Source organism: Budorcas taxicolor, chromosome 23, assembly GCF_023091745.1.
Source record: "Budorcas taxicolor isolate Tak-1 chromosome 23, Takin1.1, whole genome shotgun sequence".
NCBI lineage: Eukaryota > Metazoa > Chordata > Mammalia > Artiodactyla > Bovidae > Budorcas > Budorcas taxicolor.
The window spans coordinates 51057168-51079272 of NC_068932.1; the positions used below are offsets into that span (position 1 = coordinate 51057168).

Sequence of the window (22105 nt, forward strand, 5' to 3'; positions counted from 1 at the left end):
CCAGGCTTCTCGTTTAAAGGTAGAATCTGGGGACTTCCCTGTGGCCTAGTGTTTAAGATTCTGGGTTTGCACCGCAATGGTCTGGGTTCAATCCGTGGTTACGAAATAGCTCCTGCAAGCCCTGTAGCACAGCAAAAAAAGAAAAAAAAAGCTAAAATCTGACTATACTTACACCGGAATATTGCTGCAATGAAGAGAATTTCAGGCTTATTGTGTTCAAGAGATTTAATGTGGAAAACTCAGCAGCGGCCACAGGACTGGAAAAGGTCAGTGTTCATTCCAATCCCAAAGAAGGCAATGCCAAAGAATGCTCAAACTACCACACAGTTGCACTCATCTCACATGCTAGTAAAGTAATGCTCAAAATTCTCCAAGCCAGTTTTCAGCAGTAGGTGAACTGTGAACTTTCTGACATTCAAGCTGGTTTTAGAAAAGGCAGAGGAACCAGAGATCAAATTGCCAACATCCTCTGGATCATGGAAAAGCAAGAGAGTTCCAGAAAAACATCTATTTCTGCTTTATTGACTATGCCAAAGCCTTTGACTGTGTGGATCACAATAAACTGTGGAAAATTCTGAGAGAGATGGGAATACCAGACCACCTAACCTGCCTCTTGAGAAATCTGTATGCAGGCCAGGAAGCAACAGTTAGAACTGGACATGGAACAACAGACTGGTTCCAAATAGGAAAAGGAGTACATCAAGGCTGTATATTGTCACCCTGCTTTTTTAACTTATATACCGAGTACATCATGAGAAACACTGGACTGGAAGAAACACAAGCTGGAATCAAGATTGCTGGGAGAAATATCAATAACCTCAGATATGCAGATGACACCACCCTTATGGCAGAAAGTGAAGAGGAACTAAAAAGCCTCTTGATGAAAGTAAAAGAGGAGAGTGAAAAAGTTGGCTTAAAGCTCAACATTCAGAAAATGAAGATCATGGCATCCGGTCCCATCACTTCATGGGAAATAGATGGGGAAACAGTGGAAACAGTGTCAGACTTTATTTTTGGGAGCTCCACAATCACTGCAGATGGTGATTGCAGCCATGAAATTAAAAGACGCTTATTCCTTGGAAGAAAAGTTACGACCAACCTAGATAGCATATTCAAAAGCAGAGACATTACTTTGCCGACTAAGGTCCGTCTAGTCAAGGCTATGTCTTTTCCAGTGGTCATGTATGGATGTGAGAGTTGGACTGTGAAGAAAGCTGAGCGCCAAAGAATTGATGCGTTTGAACTGTGGTGTTGGAGAAGACTCTTGAGAGTCCCTTGGACTGCAAGGAGATCCAACCAGTCCATTCTAAAGGAGATCAACCTGGGGATTTCTTTGGAAGGAATGATGCTAAAGCTGAAACTCCAGTACTTTGGCCACCTCATGCAAAGAGCTGACTCATTGGAGAAGACTTTGATGCTGGGAGGGATTGGGGGCAGGAGGAGAAGGGGACGACCGAGGATGAGATGGCTGGATGGCATCACGGACTTGATGGACGCGAGTCTGAGTGAACTCCAGGAGTTGGTGATGGACAGGGAGGCCTGGCGTGCTGCGATTCATGGGGTCGCAGAGTTGGACACGACTGAGCGACTGAACTGAACTGAACTGAAATTTAGCAGAACTGCAGCGTTTGCAAAGAGTTTGTACATTAAAACCCAGAGTACTTGAAAAAGAGGATCTCACACTTGTCAGTTAAATTTAAAATATCTGAAAAAATTTAACCAAGTTTGTAAAAATTGACAGTGGACTACTAAATTCTGTCACTCAGAATATGGTTAAGGAAGAACCAGTATTTCTTAATTTAATGAAGACTGGACCCTTGAGAACTCCCGGAACTGCGCGGGTGCGCCCCTGGCTAGCAGCCCTCCCCGAAGCCCGCCCGAGGGACCCAGCCCGGCCCCCAGCCCCGTCCCCTGCTCCGTCCCCGGTCCCTAGCCCCGTCCCCGGCCCCGCCCCGGCCCCGGCCCCGCCCCGTCCCCGGCCCCGCCCCGTCCCCTGCTCCGTCCCCGGCCCCGCCCCGTCCCCGGCCCCGCCCCGTCCCCTGCTCCGTCCCCGGCCCCGCCCCGTCCCCGGCCCCGCCCCGTCCCCGGCCCCGCCCCGTCCCCGGCCCCGCCCCGTCCCCTGCTCCGTCCCCGGCCCCGCCCCGTCCCCTGCTCCGTCCCCGGCCCCGCCCCGTCCCCGGCCCCGCCCCGTCCCCTGCTCCGTCCCCGGCCCCGCCCCGTCCCCGGCCCCGCCCCGTCCCCTGCTCCGTCCCGTCCCCGGCCCCGCCCCGTCCCCGGCCCCGCCCCGTCCCCAGCCCCGGTCCCCGGCCCCGCCCCGTCCCCAGCCCCGGTCGCCGGCCCCGCCCCAGCAGCGGCCGCTAAACGCCTGCGGGCCGAGGCAGCGTCGTGCGCATGCGCGGGTCGCGCCGGCCGCGTGGTGCGCCGGAACCCTTGTGCGGGGTCGCGAGCCCGGCGGACAGGTCCGTGGGCGGAGCGGTCCGTACTGCAGCGCGGGGCCCGGGACGCGGAGCTATGAGGCTGTCTCCGCGGACTCTCTGCGCCGCCGCGCGGGCTGCCTGGCGGGAGAGCTTCCCTCTGGAAGGTCGCGACGTGGCGCGCTGGTTTCCGGGCCACATGGCCAAGGGTGAGGCGCGGCGGGGCGCGCTGCTTCCCCGGCTCCTCGCGGGTCCCGCGCGGGGCGGGCTCGTGAGCTGACCGCGGCAGGCCCTGTTACTCGGCTCGAAGCCCGTGTCCCCACCTGCTTGGAAAAGGACACGATTTCCTGGCCGCTATTTGGGGACGGAATGAGGCAGGGCTAGGAAAGCACTTTCCAGGTTGAAGTCGGCTGTTTAATTACCTGAGCACCTTGAGGCGTGGGTCGAGCTGGCGGTCTCTCGCCTGCACCCTCCGAGGTTCTTACTTTTCTCGGAGCTTGGCTCCGAGAGCGCCTGCAAGCCCAGCGCCGCCCGGTGTGAGGGTGGCGGCCCTCGGCCCGCGCCGCCCCTCGGCCCCTGCTCAGGGGGACGGGGCGCCCGCGGGCGAGAAGCAGGCCGTGGCGGCGAGATGTTTGAAAAGAAAGAAAGAAAATGAAGTCGCTCAGTCCTGTCCGACTCCTTGAAACCCCATGCAGTGTAACCCGCCAGGCTCCTCCGTCCATGAAATTCTCCAGATGAGAATGGAGTGGGTTGCCTCTCCCTTCTCCAGGGGATCTTCCTGACCCAGGGATCGAACCTGGGTCTCCCGCATTGCGGGCAGACTCTTTACTCTCTGAACCACAGGGGATGTTTGCAGGTGTGCCCGCTGGTGTGCCCGAAAGACTGGGCTTGGCCGAGTGAGGGGCCGTGAGGGGCCGTGCTTTGATTCACTTTGCTGTGCCGGAGGAACTTAACACCACCTTGTGAAGCAACCACTTGTGCCCCGGTATTACTTTATTAAAGGCTCGGAACCCGCCCTCCCCTGAGGCGTCCCTCTTCTGTTTTCCAGGGCTGAAGAAGATGCAGGGCAGCCTGCGGCTGGTGGACTGCATAATCGAGGTCCATGATGCCCGGATATCCTTCAGTGGTGGTGACCTGGTCACGTAGAATAAGCAGGACCTATGTGAAGAGTGTGATAAGGTGTCTCTTGCTGTGTTAATGAGGTGATTTTGGAAAAGACCCTTGGTCACTTAAGGGGGGAGCTGGTTGCTGGGGGAACCAGCCTTGCTATGGGAGGGTTAGAACTTTCAGCCCTACCCCTGCCACCCCCACCTTAGGGCCTGGAGGTTGAGTTCACTCACCAAGGCCAGTGGTTCACTCTGTCCCGCCTGTGTAATGAAGCTGCTATAAAGCCCCAGACTGTAGAGGGGTGGGGTGGGGAGAGCTTCCTGGTTGCTGAGAATGTGGAGATGCAGGCAGAGAGGCTCCTGCAGGGGGGAAGCTCCACGTCTTTTCCCAGCCTTAGCCCTGCACATGTCTTCCATCTGGCTGCTCCAGAGTTGGGTCCTTTCTGTTGTTTAGTCATTAAGTTGTGTCCGACTCTTTGTGACCTCATGGACTGTAGCCCACCAGGCTTCTCTGTCCATGGGATTTTCCAGGCAAGAATACTGGAGTGGGTTGCCATTTCCTTCTCCAAGGGATCTTCCCCACCTAGGGACTGAACCTGTGCGTCCTGCACGCAGCTCCTACATTGCAGCCGATTTTTTTTTTTAACCTCTGAGCCACTAGGGAAGCCAGATCATAAGTCTAATCCAATAAGTGAAATGTTTCTCTCAATTTCTTGAGCCACTGTCCAGACTAGTTTTGCTAGAACCCAGGGAAGGGTCTTGGGAACCCCTGATTCAGGCCCGTTGGTCAGAAGTGACAGATGACGACCTGGACTTGGAGTTGCTATTTTTTTTAAATTAATGTACTTTTTATTGAAGGATAGTTGCTTTACAGAATTTTGCTGTTTTCTGTCAAACCTCAACTGCAGTTGCTATTTGAAGTGAGGGGTGGTGGCATTCCTGAGCCCAGACCGTGGGGTCTGATGCCATCTCCAGGTAGATGGAGTCAGAGTTGCGCTGGACAGAAGGACCCCAGCTGGTGGTGAGAACTGCTTGGTGAGGGGAGCCCTCCCCTAGCCCCGCTGGGAGTGGGTACAAAGCTGCAGGGGAGACCTTCCAGAGTCAGGCGGTGGACAGGGCCCGAGGAGCATTCCTGGCCGTTAGCTTGTTTCCATCTGCCTTCTCCTCTGGGCCTGCTGTGGCCTAGTCAGCACCACAGTGCCCAGCAGGGCCGCCTGTCGTAGTTCAGTTCAGTTCAGTCGCTCAGTCGTGTCTGCCTCTTTGCGACCCCAAATTGCTGACATTTAAAGCAGTGGTTCTCAGTCCTTGTTACATATTAGAATTCCCCCAGGAGGCTTTTGAAAATACTGGTATCTAGGCCACTTCCAGGCCAGTGAGTCAGAATCCCTGGTGTGGGGCCCAGAAGCTCCCCTCTGACACAGGGTAGCTCGTCTGTCTCAGGTTTCCACCTGGCACACCCGTGCCTTCCAACTTTCTGCAGCAATAGCAGGCTCTAGGTGGGACATGAAACCTCCATTGGAAAGTAGCTGCCAATCGGGCTTCCTTCCTGTACGAAAGGATGCATCAGAAGAGGGAACGATCTCCCTCAGTGATGAGCGTGCTTTGCACACGCTGTTTCTGCTGTATTTACCCGAGCTGTGTTTAGAGGCTCCCTGTAAGACACAGGTGTTGGTTCGAAAGTCATCACCATCTCTACTTGGAGTTTCTGAGGAAACTCTCCAGCTTCTCTACCGTAGGCTAAATGTTTCAGTTCGTACAAAATCTCACGCCAGTCAGAAGGGTTTGCTGGCAGTTGCATGTCTGATTTCTGAACGAGGACGCCTGCCGTTGCTGCCCGTGTGCTGGGGAGGGGCGGGTGGGGGGGTGGGAGGGTGGGGCGCGCCTCCGCCCCGCCCTCCTCTGCTCGCTGGGTGTGCTGACTTCTCCTCCAGGACGGCCCCTTGAGGGAGCCTCCGTGTTCTGAGTTAGCTCGGGCTTGGTTAACCTCTGAGGCCATCGTGCTGTTCATGGAGGAAGTAAGTTGCTGTTTTCATTCCTGTGATGTGTGGGTGGGGACACAGCAGCTTAACTGGTGCCTGGAATGTGGGCATGCTGAGGCTTCGGGACTCCTGGGGACAGGCACCAGGGAAGGGCTGAGCACCCCGACCTGCAGACACACCTCCCCTCCCGATGTGCTGGTGTCCCAGTGAGTGCCGGGGGCGCCTGGCGGAGACAGGGTCCGCCCTGGCGTGAGGAGGTGGGCTCACTGGAGGTCTCCCTGGGGATGCCCGGGGTGGCTGTGGTGGTATGAGATACATTGGTTAGGACTCGTGGAGGCACTTGTCCTGAGTGACCAGATCTTTTGGCAACTAAACAGTGATCTAGTCACAGAACCTTCCACTGAGCTCTGTTTTTGCCGCCATCATTCCTGTTTGAGGAGCCACGAGAGGGCCGCTGCCCTGCCTCTGGTCTGCAAGAGGCGTCGGGGGCCTGCAGAGGCTTGGTGGCCCTCAGGGCGGTGAGTGCAGGACTTGGGGTCGGCTCGGTCTCTGGGTTGGGCTGGCTGGAGCTCGCCTGCTTCCAGACAGGCTTCTACACTGTCCTTTCCTTCCGAGGGCGTCCTGTTGTAGGCGATCCAGTCTGCATAACAAGACAAGGGAAAGTGTGTCAGTTGGCTGGTCAGGTTGATTGAATTTTGCCTTAATTTTGCCACATTCCACTGTCAGGCCGAAACCCTCTGTTTCAGGAAACCCTTGGGCTTAAGCCTCACTTGCTCGTCCTCAACAAAATGGACCTGGCAGATCTGAAGGAGCAGCAGGTACGGCTCAAATCTGACTGGATCTCTGAGTGGACGTGGTGCCCGTCTGCCCAGGCCTGTGTGCTTTAGCAAACTAGCCTTTGACTAACCTGTCACCCAGGTGACCAGAGAATCTGTATCCTTCAGCGGGGGTCCAGCCATGGGCAAGGGGAGGAGCCGCGCTCCTACAGAGCGGCCACAGGGCCCTCGAGGCTGAGAGCACGCGGCGTGTGTTTGCAGCTGCGGTGCGGGCGCCTGCCTCTTGCTTGCCTCTCGCCTGCTCACGTTCCGGTTGCCTCCTGAGCGGCCGTAGCCCGGCTCTCCAGCCCAGAGGCCTCTCGGTGCAGCAGCGCTGGCTCCCACTGTCCTCCCAGATCCCTGGTCTGAGCCGCGAGCTGCCTGCTGCCCCCTGAGTGATCTGGAAGGTGGGGGACCCAAAGCAACTGGGGGTGTCCCCGAGCCCTGCTGGGTGGGGACACTGTCCAGGGGTGATGCGCCTATTGCCCCGGAATAAGAGAAGCATAGAGAGCAGGTGCCAGGATCTTGAAATCGATCCAGCTTCTGCGTGTGTGTAGCTTTTCCTTCTGCAGCAGCAGGAACGCGTTCTGGTTTCTTAGTTGGCTGTGGCACACTGAGTTCTTTAAACTCCACCCATAGGCCTGTAGCTCAAGGTTTGCAGGGAAACCCAGGCACTCCAGCCCCAGGGCTCTTTGTTCACTGAGTGCCCAAGGGGAAGGCGTTTCCCATCCGAACCCACCTCCCCGCAGGCTTCTGGTTGAATCCCTCCTGCCCCGAGGACAGAATCCCCGGCTGGCTTTCACTCCAGGGGCAGCTGTAGTTACTTGTCATCACAAGCTTTCCGTTGCTTTTCTTAGCTGAGACTTGGGTCTTAGCATCCAGCAGTTGCTTCTGCTCCAAAACGCTCATCCTTGTGGAGTGATGGGCACATCAGGTGGCCTGATGGGGGTGTCCGATCTCACCTGCAGGAGGCAGCTGGGTCTGGGAAGGACAGGAGGTAGCAGCCCCCCGGGGGGGCGGGGCTGTGTCTGCCTCTGCAGGTTGGGAGGGGGCGTCCCATGCAGATCTGTACGCAGCCTGCAGTGTGACTTCACGAAGTCTTTGTGGGCGTGACCTGCATCAGCATCATCATAGCAAACAATAAATCAGCAAAACTAACTGAATCAATGAGTGGCTTTTTTATTCCTTTAAGTAAATCAGTAGCTGATCAAACAATGCAGTTCAGTTCAGTTCAGTCACTCAGTCGTGTCTGACTCTGTGACCCCATGGACTGCAGCACGCCAGGCTTCCCTGTCCATCACAACTCCTGGAGCTTGCTCAAACTCATGCCATCCAATCATCTCATCCTCTGTCGTCCCCCTCTCCTCCTACCTTCAATCTTTCCCAGCATCAGGGTCTTTTCCAATGAGTCAGTTCTTCGAATCAGGTGGACAAAGTATTGGAGCTTCAGCTTCAGCATCAGTCCTTCCAGTGAATACTCAGGACTGGTCTCCTTTAGGTGGCCTGGTCGGGGGGCCTGGTTGGACCTCCTTTAGGTGGCCTGGTTGGGGGGCCTGGTTGCACCTCCTTGAGGTGGCCTGGTTGGACCTCCTTTAGGTGGCTTCGTTGGGTGGCCTGGTTGGACCTCCTTGAGGTGGCCTGGTTGGACCTCCTTGAGGTGGCCTGGTTAGGTGGCCTGGTTGGCCCTCCTTGAGGTGGCCTGGTTGGACCTCCTTGAGGTGGCCTGGTCGGGGGGCCGGGTTGGATCTCCTTGAGGTGGCCTGGTCGGGGGGCCTGGTTGGACCTACTTGCAGCCCAAGGCCTCAGCAGTGCAGTACTGGCTGTAAACTAAGAGTCACCCAGTGATTCTGCTTCACGTTAAGGCCAGTAGGTTCATGTTAACTTCAGTTTACTTTGGGGCTTTAAAGTATTCCGTGTACTCTGTAGCTGGGTTCAAACCTTAGTTTTAAGTGGGGCCTGTTTTGTGGAAGCTGGTTGGGAGGAAAGGAGGGATGGCGTGGCTGCGTGGAGGCCAGTGCCGAGCGTCTCCAGGGCTGCAGGTGGTTTTGGATGGCCCCGTCCCGTGTCCTCCCACAGAGCCCGCGGCAGGGGCGCCCCGGGGCCGGCCTGCCCTCCCCTGATGTGCCCTCAGGCCACCTGCCCCGGTGGCCCAGCCTCCTCTTGAGTCGCCAGCTCTTGAGCAGATCCTCAGACTCTCGCTTATGACGCCGCCCATGTCTTCATTTAGTGTTTGAGATGGAAACGTCTTGTCTCTTTTAGAAAATTATACAACACTTAGAAAGAGAAGGCCTGAAACATGTTGTTTTTACCAACTGTGTGAAGGACGAAAATGTCAAGCAGGTGGGTCTCTTCCGTTTTGTGCTCTGAGGCTTTTGCTTAAAATGTTACAGGAACACCACAGATCACTCTGTGCTTCTGCAGGAAGCAGAGTGTTGTTGGGTTCGGGGCATAGTCACCCCCCGGGCTGGGCAGACTGGGGGTGGGAACAGCAGGGTCGGGCCGAGAGATGCCCTTGGTCCCAAGTAGGAGGCGGCCATGGACGGTCTGTGCCTGTTTCCCGGTCAAGGTGGAGCACTCCGCCGCTGTCATGCGTCTTTGGAAGGCGTGGCAGTGCCCGCTGTCCCCCTTGGGCTCTCCTCTTTCCTGGAGAAGGACGGGGCAGGGCCCCGGCCACCCCCACCCCTCCCCAGAGCACAGCCTGCATCTGACGTGTGCGGAACCACGCTGGCTGGTGGTGGGACGCCAACGGGAGTGCCGCCTCCAGGGGCCGAGGGCGGCCAGGCTCCCACCGGAAGGTGCCTGGTGGTTGTTGGTTGCAGATCATCCCGACGGTCGTGGAGCTGGTTGGGAGCAGCTACCGCTATCACCGAGGAGAGGTTGGTGGGCCAGGACTGGCCGAGGGCCCGCCCCTTCTGCTGGGAAACCCAGGCCCAGTGCTGAGCCCACCCCGGGGCCCCACCTCGGGTCTCAGCAGGTGGGGTGGGGCGCCCCACCCCGGTGGGCACGCTGGGGGTGTGGGGGTGCGGGGGTGCGGGCTGGGTGGCGCCCAACCCCTGCCCTTGCGCTTGCAGCACGCAGAGCACTGCGTCATGGTGACTGGGGTCCCCAACGTGGGCAAGTCCTCGCTCATCAACTCCCTGCGGAGGCAGCACCTCAGGAAAGGTACTGCCTGCAGTTGGGGGGGGCAGGCACTGGTTCTCGTGCTGGGATGACCCTCCAGAGCCTGAGAGCTCAGCTCACCAAGGGGGCTGTTGGCACCAGGAGGCCCAGCTGACAGCTTGGTGTGCAGTCAGCTGGTGAGACAGTCATTCCCTTTTACATTTTACACTTCATTCGCTTTCTGTCTTTAAATGTTTAATATATGCAGGTTCTAAACAGGGGCGATTTTGTACTCCCGTTACTTTGTCTCTGTGTCCCGCTGTGCTCAGGGCGTGTGGGAAGCGTGGGTGCGACGTCAGGCCGGGCCCTGGGGAGGGCTCTCCCGGCCTGTGTCTCATGCCTGCTGGCGTTTGACACCAAGTCCGTGCTGACCCGTGTTCTGCACGAGTGTGTCCTTTGGGAACCTCCCCGAGACACACCTGTGCTGGACCGTCACCTCAGGCTGCTGCTGCTGCTGCTGGAGCGCTGTTGCAGGCAGCTGTTGCTTATTTTCCTGTAATTGTGGCTTTAAGGACATGAGTACATTAAGTGCTGTGCAAGCCTCACACTATCAGCCTCCAGACACAAGTGGGCCTGCCCTCTGGAGCCCCTGGAACCTCTGGTCTGCTTCCTGTCGTATGAATTTGGTCCTCTGGTGCCTCGTACCTGGACTCACAGGATCTGAACTGTGCTGGGCTCATTCCATGGAGCCTAACTCTTCAGGGTCCAGCCATGTCGTAGCATGAGCCACAGTTTCCCTCCTTTTTAAGGCTGAATGACGCTCCTCTGTGTGGACGAAGCACATTTTGTTTACCTGTCCGCATGCTGATGGATGCGTGTTGCACAGCACAGGGGGAGGGTCTGCCTGGGACACTCCCTGAGCTGGGACCCGGGGCGACCAGTGTCAGGAGCAGCCCCACGGATGGGCCGTTGTGGGCACTCCCGAGGCGGTGCCGGCCTTGCAGGGAGGAAGGCGTTGCCAACAGGCAGCCCTGGCCAGCTGTCACGGCCATGCCTCAGCGGGTCGTGGCGCCTAGGAGGCGGTTCTCTCCCTGCTGTGGCCTCGCTGGGCCCCGCTAGGCTCCCATGTGCATCGCTGCTCATCTAGCGTATCTGCCTGGGGGTTTGACAGACTGACGTCTCCCTTTCATCCTGCAGGAAAAGCCACCAGGGTGGGCGGCGAGCCTGGGATCACCAGAGCTGTGATGTCCAGGATTCAGGTAGGGCCTTGTCCTCACACCACGCCTGGGCCAGGGCTCAGGTGTCTCCCATCCCAGTGGCATGCAGGGTCAGGGCAGAGCCTGTCCTCCTGGGGCAAGGTGGCTGCTGGGTTCCTTCTCCACATCACTAAGCACTGGCATCCTGTGGGGATGCTGAGAGCTTGGTGGCAGTGACTCTGGGAGGCAGGTGCCAGGGCCTCCTCTAGCCTCAGGCAGAAGGCCAGCTGACCACCCTCTGCCCACAGGTGTGTGAGCGGCCGCTGATGTTCCTGCTCGACACCCCCGGGGTGCTGGCTCCTCGGATTCCAAGTGTGGAGACAGGCCTGAAGCTGGCCCTGTGTGGTGAGCCCGACCCCCACCACCCACAGCAGGCTCCTAGGCCCTGAGGCTCCCAGGCTGGGCGGCTTGTGCTCGGCCTGGCTGCTCACAGCTGGCACCCCTGGCACCCTCTGAGCCCATCGGGCCTCCTGGCCCACGCTGGAGGGGGCGCCCTCCTCCCACTCGACTGCGGGGGTAGGGAGGGCAGGGAGCAAGCTGAAGCGCTCGCCCTTCGCTGCCTGTCCCCAGGAGCCGTGCTGGACCACCTGGTGGGCGAGGAGACCCTGGCTGACTACCTTCTCTACACCCTCAACAGGCACCAGCTCTTGGGGTGAGTGCAGGGCCAGGCCCTCGTCCCCGGCCTCACTAAGCGTAACTGGGGGACCAGCCCTGTCAGGGTGCTGTAGACAGTCTGTGGCCATTTCATGTGTACAGGTCACTACGCTGTGACATGTGGCTGCACCTGTGAAGCCGTTCAGTTCAGTCCCTCAGTCGTATCCGCCTCTTTGCAACCCCATGAACTGCAGCACGCCAGGCCTCCCTGCCCATCACCCACTGCCGGAGTTTACTCAAACTCAGGTCCATCACGTCAGTGATGCCATCCAACCGTCTCTTCCTTTGTCGTCCCGTTCTCCTCCTGCCTTCAATCTTTCCCAGCATCAGGGGCTTTTCCAATGAGCCAGTTCTTCGCATCAGGTGGCCAAAGTATTGGAGCTTCAGCTTCAGCATCAGTCCTTCCAATGAATATTCAGGACTGATTTCCTTTAGGATGGACTGGTTGGATCTCCTTGCAGTCCAAGGGACTCTCAAGAGTCTTCTCCAGCACCACAGCTCAAAAGCATCAATTGTTTGGCACTCAGCTTTCTCTATAGTCCAACTCTCACATCCATACATGACCGCTGGAAAAACCATACCCTTGACTAGACGGACGTTTGTTGGCAAAGTGATGTGAAGCTGTTCCACAGTCCAGGAAACCCTGTTTCTTGTGCTGCTGTGTAACCCCCTCCCTGTCCCACCTGCTCCCTGCCACTTTCTAGGGTCTCACAGGTGGAGCCGTGTGTGCAGCCTCCCTGCCTGGCAGTGGCCGCCTGGCTGGGCATTCATCCCTGGGTTCGTCCGTGTTCTCACACTGGGCAGTGCAGGCGGCCACTGTGCACATGCCCAGTTGGTTTGCCCTCACCAGCGAGGACGGTGAGAGTGCCCGTGTCCTGCAGGGCCCCAGAGATGTCCTTTAGGACCCTGAGGATGCCAGGCCAGGTTTTTGGTTTTCCCCACAGAACCAGCTTCTGGTTCCCACTCTCTGACCTCTGGGTTTTGTTCTGTTGGTTGCCGCCGGCCCGTGCTCCTCCCTTGTTTCCGCGTTGCTGACTGTCCTTTCGTTACTGCTGGGGGCAGGAGATGGGCTCGCCCCCGGCCGCCGGTGCTGCTCGCTGCTCACGTTTCCCAGCTCTGCATCCCGGGGAGGTCGTGTTCTCCTGGGGACTTGAGGACGTGGCCTCCTGTATCCTGGACAGGAGAGTCTCTGCTCTGAAGTCTCCCTCGTGTGTCCTCCCCGTCTCCTTAGTGGAGCTGGTGTGTCTCTACATTTAGAATATGTTTATTGCTGCATGTAGTTGGCCCTCGCTTCCCGCCCAGTCTGACCGTTTCTGCTTTCATGTTAGAGGTCGAGGCTACTCGCGTCTGACTGGTCACTGACGTCAGGTCGCATCTTCATCTTGCCTTCAACACAGCTATCGTGTGCGCCTTTTCTCGTCTCTCTTGGGCCTTTTTCAGATAAGTCAGATGCCTTCTCTTTAGCTTGCTTGGCTGCGCCGCGTCTCAGTTGCAGCGTGCAGGATCTTTAGTCACAGCAGCGGGCTCTTGTGGGATCTGGTCCCTGCCCAGGGGTTGACCCCGGCCGCTTGGACTGGGAGCGTGGAGTCTGAGCCCCTGGACCACCAGGGAAGTCCCTCAGACGCTCTTCATGCTTCCCTCTTGTCAGCTTGTTACCTGGAACCTGGGCGGAGGCGGCTCCAGGGTTTGCTGGACATCAGGGTGGCGTTAGTGCCGTGAGGCCTGAGGGCCTTTCCCGTCTGCAGACCTCACCTCTGGGCCAGTGTTGTGACATGTGTTACTCTCTGCAGCCGACATGCTGCTGCGCTTTCCTGAAACTTGGGTGTAAAGTGAAGACAGTCTCGGCGGTCTGCCCTGAGCCTCGCGGGCCGCGGCTCGCCCCGTCTGCTCTGGGGCCCCCGCCCTCTGGGGCCGTCTCCCTGCCGAGGATTCCCTGGTTTGCCAGTGGCCATGCAGCTGCTGTTTGAGGATGTGTTCATTTCACCTTCCTTTTTGAAGGGAGTTTGCCCTGCGGGCAGAGCCCTAGGTGGACGGCCTGTCTGCAGAGGAGCGGCTTCTGACGAGGGTCCGCCCTCTGTCCCTCTGCTCTGTCCGTGTGGCGCTCTGGCTGCTGTGAAGGCTTCTCTCTGTCGAGCGTTCGGGCGGCTTGTGACTCTGGGCCCCGGCATGGTTTCTTCTCGTTTCTCAGCTTGTGCTCAGCCCTTGACTCTCACCCCCGAGGCCGTGCAGCTTGCGCCGCGTGTGGGCGGCTCCTGCCGCTGTCCCCGTCCGCGCAGGGCTGTCCCCAGGCTCTGACCGTGGGTGCAGGCCTCTGTCACCCACTCTGGCTCCGGGAGCGCTGGCTCAGCGCCGCTGGGCCCCCAGCTCCCTCACCCTCCCCCCTGCGGAGTCCGAGCTGCTTTGATTCCCTCAGGGTGTGTTCCATAGTGTTTTCTTCTAGGTGTTAGATTCGGATTATTTCTTTTTATTGTCTCCTTTGTGGGTTCTTTGCTTTGTAACCACAGGGAATGCAGTTCTAATAACTGATTCAGGGTCTCTGGATTCTGGCGTCTGGGTCGGTTCCAGCTGACCGGTTTTCTGCTCCGATGGATCTGTTTTCCCGCTGTGTGCGCCTGGCAGCTCTTGCCCCTGACCTTCGGGTGGCAGGTGTCTTGGTATTCCTGCCCTGGGACTGTCATCGGGAACGCTCCGGCCCTTTTGGTTAGGATCTGCAGGGAGACCCCCTCGAACGGTCAGCTGTCCTGGCAGGTGTACCCAGGGTCCCGGTGTGGGGCTGGGTCTCGGGGCAGCTGGCTGTGGCCACGTGGAAGGTGGGTGTCGGTGAGGCCCTCAGCTCTGCAAGGCGGTCACTGGCACCCACGAAGGGGTCATCGGAGAGCCAGTGACTGCCGCCTGCCCGCAGGTACGTGCAGCACTACGGCCTGGGCGAGGCCTGTGACGACATCGCCAGTGTGCTGAAGCGGGTGGCCGTGAAGCTGAGGAAGACCCAGAAGGTGAAGGTGCTGACTGGCACGGGTGAGACGGGCAGCCCTGGGCTGGGTGGGGCTTGGGCCCAGAGCAGAGTTGGGGGAGGGCTTTCTGCCTTGGCTGCAGGGGAGGGGCCAGGCCTGCAGGGCGGGTCATGCCTCCTCTGGAAGCTCCAGGCCATCACTCATGTGAATTCAGGTGTTCTTCCTGAATGTGCTGTGCAGACGCCCACCTGCGTGGGCCTGAGGGGGTTGGACTGGGCCCCACGTGGGGCTCCCTCCTCACCAGAGCCTCCTGCCTTCCCAGGGAACGTGAACGTCATCCAGCCCGACTACCCTGCAGCCGCCCGAGACTTCCTGCGGGCCTTCCGCAACGGGCTGCTGGGCACCGTGATGCTGGACTGTGACCTCCTGCAGGGCCGCTCCACAGAGGAGGAGGAGCCGTGAGCTGGGCTGGCGGGAGGGCCTGGCCCCTGCCCTCAGCTCTGCGGCTGGGGTTGGACTCCCAGAGTCCCCACGCTGCTCACCACACTGGGTCTCTGTTCCAGGGAGGAGGCCGAGCCCTCCTGCCCCATAGCCGGCCCCTGGTCCCAGCGGACAGGCCTGAGTGTGGGTGTCAGGGTGGTAGGCGTCCCATGTGCCAGGCCTGGGGGGGATACTCTCTCGTGTTCAGTGTCTCTCAGCTCCTTTCCTAAGGAGAAGCTGGCATTTTCTCAGGAGTTGAAACCATCATCTGTAACTTTAAAATTTTACATTAAAAGGCCTGTCTCTGAGCACAGCTCGGCCGGGCCCATCAGGGAGGACTGAGTCGCCAGGGTGCTGCCCTGCTGGGACCTCCTGTTGAAGACTTTCAAACGGTCACAGCGCCTCTGCGGCCCTGGCTCGGGCTCGGCCACCCCCGTCTGGTCTTGCGGAGCCCGGAGCTCAGTCTGGGAGGATGAGCGCATCTGGGCACCACACCCAAGAATGCAGGCAGTGTGGACACAGGAGGCTCCAGGTTGGCCCTCTCACTGTGCAGCCCCGTGAGCCCCTGCTCAGCACCCAAGGGCTCGCGTGACAGGTTCCTGAGCGTCCTGGTCCTACAATAAGGAACGGTCTGGTTGGCAGCAGAGTTTATTTCACCACTGAAGCGTGCACACACACACACACACACACACAGGAGGTCCCGAGGAGCCGTGGCAGAAGCCAGCAGCCCCGTCCCCTTGGTGCCCAGGGCCGCTCTGCTCACAGCCTGGCTTGAGCACAAGCCAGGGTGGTCAGTGGAGACCCCAGGCCTCCCTGCCGCCTCCGAGCACCTTCCAGCTGATGAGACGGCACCCAGCGTTGCTGTGCTCACACCTGAAGGGCAGGAAGCTCACCACCACAGCCTGCACATTCTGGAAGCGGGTGGGGAGGGAAGGGTGGTGGGCGTGGGCGCTGCGTCTGGTCACAGCTCCGGCTCGTCTGTGGCCAGTGGTGTTGCGACCCTCCCGGGCCCTCCGCCAGGCCCCCTCTTCCTGTGGGCGGCCCTCTAGGTCCTGCTGCCCCCGCCCAGCACACTCACCAGTTCGCCTGAGGCTGCCCACCTGCCGGAACCCTGCCCCGTGGGGTGGGAAGTGTTTAGGGATGTGTGGCTGCAGACACCAAATGCTCCTGAAGTCGGGTTGTTGAGTGGAATCAATTAACAATGAGTGGTGTTTCCAGCACGCCCAGTGTGCTGGTGGCGCACGCTGCAGAGGCGTGAGAGGGTCTGGCCCAGCCATAGCCCGTGTCCTCGTGGGCACCTGAGGCTGAGCACAGCTCGGCTGGGCCCATCAGGGAGGACGATGGGACCTCCTGTTTAAGACTCTCAGACATTACCTCTGAGGCTTGGGCTTGGCCACCCCCCGCTGGTTTTGCGGAGCCCGGAGCTCAGTCTGGGAGGATGGAGGGCATCTGGGGGCCGCACCCAAGAATGCTGGCAGTGTGGACACAGGAGGCTCCAGGGAGCTGCGTCCTGCAGCTTGGCGCCTGGGCCTTTGGACAGAAATGCTTGGTCCAGGCCCCGTGGATAACTTGAGACCCTGACCGCAACCAGAGCCGAGGGCCAGCTGGGAAGGCAGCGGCGCCAGGGCTCCTGGAGATGATGGTCTGGACACGAATCCGTCAGCTGAGTCCACAGGCCCTGCGGCGTGGGGCCGGCAAGGGTGGGTTCTGGAGGCAGGCCTGTGGCGCGCGAGGCTCCGGCACAGCAGAGCCTGGCCGACCAGGAGCCGGGCCGCAGCCGTCCTGCAAGGCCCGGGGGCTCCTCTAGCCAGAGGACGCGCGGGCGAGCCTGGGCCCAGGCTGGGCTCACGCTCGTGGGGCAGGTCGGCAGCTGGAGGGAAAAGCACCTGAGAGGCAGGGCTGCCTTGCCCTGGGCGTCGGGAGCCAGAGGCAAACCTCGCGTCTTCTGAGGCTGCTCTGGGCCGTGTTCCCCCGGTTCCCCCAGCAGTGGGTCTCGCAGTGTCTGCCCAGAGAGGGCGGCGGCCCCTGGGTCCACAGGCAGGGCAAGGTTCCGGGCAGGCCCTGGGTGAGGGTGTTCTGGCAGTGTCCTTAGAACATGGCCCATGCTGGGCTCACAGGTCCACAGACGCGCCCCCTTCTTTCTGGATGGGCGACCAGCCCTTTTCCTCAAGTCCTTCAGTCCCTGGGGCTGCCTCTGTGGGGAGCAGGGGGCACCATGTCCTCTGGGCTGTGGCAGAACCAGCCCAGCCTGAGGACCTGTCTCCCCGCCCGGTGGTCAGCACCGCCCACAGCACTCAAGTGTCCAGGGTGGGCTCAGAGGAGCTGGGGTGGCCTGAACAGCCTGTGGAGCGGTGGGTGCCCGGCCAGCATGGACCAGTGTGGGAACCGCAGGACCCCTGCCGTCCTGGCTTGGGGAACTAACCCCAGCAGGAGACAGGGTATCCTGGAGCTGCGGGGCCGCCGGCCCCCTGGGAGGATGTGAGATGGGGAGGGGCTCGGGCGGGAGGTGTCACAGCTCCAGGCAGAGAGGCCAGAGCTGCCCACGTTGCTCTAGGCTCCTGGCTGTGGGGAAGGGAGGGGAGGGGAGGGCGATCGGGGCTGCGAGGCCTGGGAGGAGGGCACAGGCTGGGGGCGGCTCTGGCCCGGACGCGCCCGGCCCAGCCTAGGGCCGCAGCAGCCGCAGGGCGCCCAGGGCCCCGCCCAGCAGCGGGCAGAGGTGCCTGTGGCCTGTGGGCCCTGCGCCTGAGGTCCACGCCCAGTAGCTGTAGACGCCTCGCCCTGTTCCGTTGCTGCCGGGCGCCCCGTCCTCCGCATCCTCCAGGCCAAGCTCCGCCGGCCCCGCGGCCCTCCTCCAGCTCGAGCCCGCAGCCAGGCCTGCGGCTGCCCCCGCCGCCGCCCCCGCCGCCGCCCCCGCGGCCGCGCGCACGGAGGAGCCCGCGTAGCGGGGTGCCGGCCTCACACGCGCCCTCGCGGCGCCGCGCCCGCCTCGGGCGCTGCCACGGGCCCCACCGCGGCCACCCTTGGCTGCACTGCCGTCGCAGAGGAAGGTGGCCGCTAGCAGCAGAGCCCAGCACACGGCGGCCGCCCAGTTCATGTTCCTGGAGCAGAGCCTGCAGGACGGAGGAGGGGGCCTCAGCTTCTGTGAGGGCGGGGCGCTCAGGGGCTGGGGACAGAGGACGTGGGGAGGCAGGGAGGTGCTCAGGGCCCAGGCACAGGGGCTCAGGGCTCAGGGGCGGGCTGGGCATTGGGCAGTACGCGGGGGCCTCGCCTGCTGGAGGAGTGGGGAGTGGGCTGGGGTGGGCTGGGGGCAGGCCTGCCTGAGGATGAGGGCCTGGAGCCTGGGGCGGGGATGGGGGTCTTGTTCAATAGCCCGGAAGGCGCGGGTGGAGGTGAGGGTTCTGCAGCGGCGTTATTCTGTGTGGGGCGTGGAGTAGGGGCAGAGGATGGGGCTTGCGAGCCCCCTGCGGTTGAGGGCGCTCAGGCCTGGGGAGGGGGCTCCATGTGTGGGCCGCTCCAGGGCCCGCAGGCCCACCGGCCACCGTGGGGTGAGGGTGCGTCTCCAGGTCCGAGGGCCCAAAGGAAGCGGGTGAGGGTCTGGAGAGGGGCCAGCAGGGAGCCTCGGTCGGCTCTCCCAGGCCCCTTCCGGGGCTCCGGGGCTGGAGCCGGGGTGCGAGCCCCACCCCGGGCAGGGTCCAGCCTGGCGTCCCCTCCCGCCCGCTCTGCTTCGCGCTCCGCCCCTCCCGCTACCGCCTGGCTCGCAGCTGGGCCGGGGACCAGAGGCGACCCCAGGGCGGCGGCTCCACCCGCCTCCCGGCCCCAGACGCGCCCCCCCCCCCCGCCCGGTCTTACCAGCCGCGGGCCTCGGGTAAAACCGCGGCGGCGCCGAGTACCGCGGCCGGAGCGGAAGGGGGCCTGTGTTGGAGACCCGGCGGGCGCCGAGCGGAGCGGGACGTGCGTGCGGCCTGCGCCCTCGGCGTGGGGCGGGCAGACGCGGAGGCTCATCCCCGGCACGGGCGGGAGGGGACAGGGGCGGGCCTCCGCAGGCGCAGCCCCCCTCCGCCCAGCACCGCCCCCGCGCCCACTCGCTGCCCGGTCCTCCGTCCCTTGCGCACCCGCATCCTGACTGGTCCCCCGATACCAGTCAGCCCCACTGTCTTCAGCACCTCGCACCCCCAGCTCCACCGCCTCCGCCCTCTCCCCAACTTGGCACACTCCGCCCCCCGCCCCACGCGGGCCCCAAGCCCCATCTCCCTCACACCCTCTCCAGTTCCTCTTTCCCTCCGTTTCCCGGGGGTGTGTCCACACGGGCTCCTGACCGCGGGCCCAGAGAGGAGAGGACGGCGCGCCAGGGCGCCAGGGCGTCCCAGGCCCAGAGCAGCACCGGCCCTCGCAGGCCCCCTTCCAGGCGGGAAAGGGGAGCCGGGACCCGTCTTCCCGCCTCCAGGGCTGCTGCTCAGGTTCCTCCAGGGCCTGCAGGCGGCCTCGCCACCTGTAACCCGACTGCCCCAGCTAGCGGCCCTCCAGGTCCCCGCCGGACTGGACCCCTGGGCCTGGCTCCATCTTGCTTCCCAAGGTTTGTCTGTCCTCGAGTCTCCTCCCGGCCCCCTCCCAACCCCAGACTCTAGGCCTCGCCGGAGCCGCTCCCCCCCGGGGACACCGGCTCTCTCACGGTGTCAGGAGTGCCCTGGCCGCAGAACGCCTCTGTGACGCCATCTCTCTCCGCTGCCGTCCGGTCCTGTGGTCCCTGAAGGCTCAGCGCTGCCGCGTCCCACGCTGTCCTGGGCACGCTCAGGCCCTGCGGGTTTCAAACGCCACCTGGGCCAGAGGGGCCATGGCTGAGAGCCGCCTGCTGGCCCCAGGCCTCGCGCTGGTGTGGCGATGCGCGCCGGGAGAGGCGGGACTCGTCCAAGGCTCGCGTCCTCTGGTGGACTCCCTGGTCCCACGCACAGAACAGCCCCAGTGAGTTGCTCACCTCCAGGAAACAAGGGCACTTCTCTGATGAGATCAGGATGCTGCGTGGGGCCTGCGGGGACGGTCACTGCTGTGGGCTCTCAGCACCCTTCCCCTGCTCCGGTGTGTCCCCTGGGAGCCCACCTTCTCTTATTTTCGCCCATGGGGTCTGACTGTGACTGCCCCCTCCCTGGCCCTGGGAGGGGATGTGACATGCCTTCCCGGCCACGCGGACCTGCTTCCCAGGGCAGGGCCGGGCCTGGCCCCTCTCCTGGGGCACCCCGAGTCGGGAGCAGCCGCACCTGTGACTCCACTGCCCGGAGCCCGGAGCTGGAGCTGGAGGGCAGGCCAGGGGGCAGTGAGGGGTGTGCCCCCTCGGCCTCCCGGTCGGGCAGTGCCCCAGCTGACACCGGGCACCTTCTCTGTCACCTGCACTCAGAGGGCCCCCAGCCCAGGGACATCCCTGCTCCCTCGTTCTCAAGAGTCCTGCCTGACGGCTCCCAGACAGCCTTCGTGTTAAAGTGTAAGCAGCAGCCGGCGTTTATCAGACATTTGAGGAAAGTCTGGAAAGTCTGCAACACCATAAAGACCACAGCAAAGAAAAGGGGAAAAAGGCTCAAGAAGTTTGAGGAATTAGAGAAAAACCTGAAAAAGCAAAAATAATCCACAGGCTCAGAAAGACTGGGGGAGATACTGCGTTTGTATAAGAGCAAGATGCTGTGACGGGGGCCGAGACTATGTAGGAACTTCTGAAAACAAGGTTGCGGAAAGCCAACAGAGCTGAGCTAGAAAGCGAAGGGCATTTTTTTAGATGAACAGCAACAAGACGGCAGATATGAGAGAAAGGGCGCAGTTTTGGACTCTGAGTCTGATGGACTCCCCCTTCAGAGGCGGAGGGTCAAGGGCACTCCGCAGGAGGGGCCATGGAGGGCGGCTAATGAGCCCTTTCACGGGCGCTAAGCCTTTCCTGTTAAGAGATGTGAGGGAAGCGCAGGAAGCAACTTAGACTATTTTAATTATTACCATGAAAAATTCAAATGAAATACTAGCCACTGGGACTTCCCTGGTGGGAAGACTTGGCGTTTCAATGCAGGGGTGAAGTTTCAACCCTTAGTTGGGGACCTGGGATCCCACATGCCTCAAGGCCAAAAAACCGAAACATGAAAACAAATTCTAGCCATTGGGCCCAACAGCACACTGAAAGCAGGTCACCACTGCTCAGGCCCAGGTGGCTTCGAGCCTATGGACACGCTTTACTCACTGCTGCACAAAGGGAGGAAGACACTCGTGATTTTCTCAGAAAAAGAAGATGGCACATTTCATTTCTTTTTTGGTTGATTTTTGGGTTTTTGATTATGGAGATGTATTACTACCATGCCTTCACTGCCAACACACGATCCTGGTCCTTCTTCTTCCCTCTGTTTTGCTGTTCAGCCGCTCAGTCGTGTCGACTGCCATGTCATGGACCACAGCACTCCAGGCCTCCCCGTCCTTCACCATCACCAGAACTTGTTCGAACCCATGTCCGTTGAATCGATGCCACCCAGCCATCTCATCCTCTGTCGACCCCTTCTCCTCCTGCCGTCAGTCTTTCCCAGCATCAGGGTCTTTTCCAATGAGTCAGTTCTTTGCATCAGGTGGCCAAAGTATTGGAGCTTCAGCATCAGTCCTTCTAATGAATATTCAGGATTGATTTCTTTTAGGATTGACTGGTTTGATCTCCTTGCAGTCCAAGGGACTCCCAAGAATCTTTTCCAATGCCACAGCTCAAAAGCATGAATTCTTCAGCGTTCAGCCTTCTTTACGGTCCAACTCACTCATGCATACGTGATCACTGGAAAAACCATAGCTGTGACTATATGCACCTTTGTCAGCAAAATAATGTCTCTGCTTTTTAATATGCCATCTAGGTTTGTCATAGCTTTTCTTCCAAGGAGCAAGCATCTTTTAATTTCATGGCTTCAGTCACCCTCTGCAGTGATTTTTAGAGCCCAAGAAAATAAAGTCTCTCACTGTTTCCATTGTTTCCCCATCTATTTGCCATGAAGTGATGGGACCGGATGCCATGAATTTAGTTTTTTGAATGTTGAATTAAGGCCAAAAGAGAGACGTTAGCTATTTGATGACCTTCAAGCTGACTCGAGGAATGTCACCAACAGCATGACCTTTCTGACAAAATCTAGTAACCAGCCCTTCATTGTTTTCCTCAATAAAATCAAACAACCACCATCAGGTATAAAAGCTGAGAGTTTTTTGCCATTCTTCATTAACTGAACCCTGACACGCATCCTGAAGGCAGAATCTGGCTCTTTGACTTCAGCCCCCACTTTCTGGAGCGCAGTCCCCTTGTCGAGGAGAGCTCGATGAGGGTGGCCCTCCACTATGCCCTGTGTGTTTTCTC

The 22105-nt window shown here is 60.3% G+C and overlaps 2 protein-coding genes across 3 annotated transcripts; one reads left to right on the forward strand and one right to left on the reverse strand.

Moving 5' to 3' along the window:
• The first annotated feature begins 2473 nt into the window (after positions 1–2473).
• On the forward strand, positions 2474–15091 carry MTG1 (mitochondrial ribosome associated GTPase 1). Of its 2 annotated transcripts, XM_052660817.1 has the most exons (11): positions 2474–2623; positions 3463–3527; positions 6213–6317; positions 8574–8654; positions 9134–9190; positions 9386–9476; positions 10611–10672; positions 10918–11014; positions 11240–11321; positions 14226–14338; positions 14597–15091. In XM_052660817.1, exons 1-11 carry the CDS (start codon positions 2512–2514, stop codon positions 14734–14736), a joined length of 1005 nt encoding a protein of 334 aa, XP_052516777.1. In that variant the 5' UTR covers positions 2474–2511; the 3' UTR covers positions 14737–15091. The 2 variants fall into 2 exon arrangements, with proteins under 2 accessions (XP_052516777.1, XP_052516776.1); XM_052660816.1 differs by having other exon boundaries at positions 9134–9476.
• A 2302-nt stretch (positions 15092–17393) lies between these two features.
• SPRN (shadow of prion protein) lies at positions 17394–17848 on the reverse strand. Its single transcript, XM_052660819.1, has one exon. It carries the CDS (start codon positions 17846–17848, stop codon positions 17417–17419), a length of 432 nt encoding a protein of 143 aa, XP_052516779.1. The 3' UTR covers positions 17394–17416.
• Between the last annotated feature and the right edge of the window lie 4257 nt (positions 17849–22105).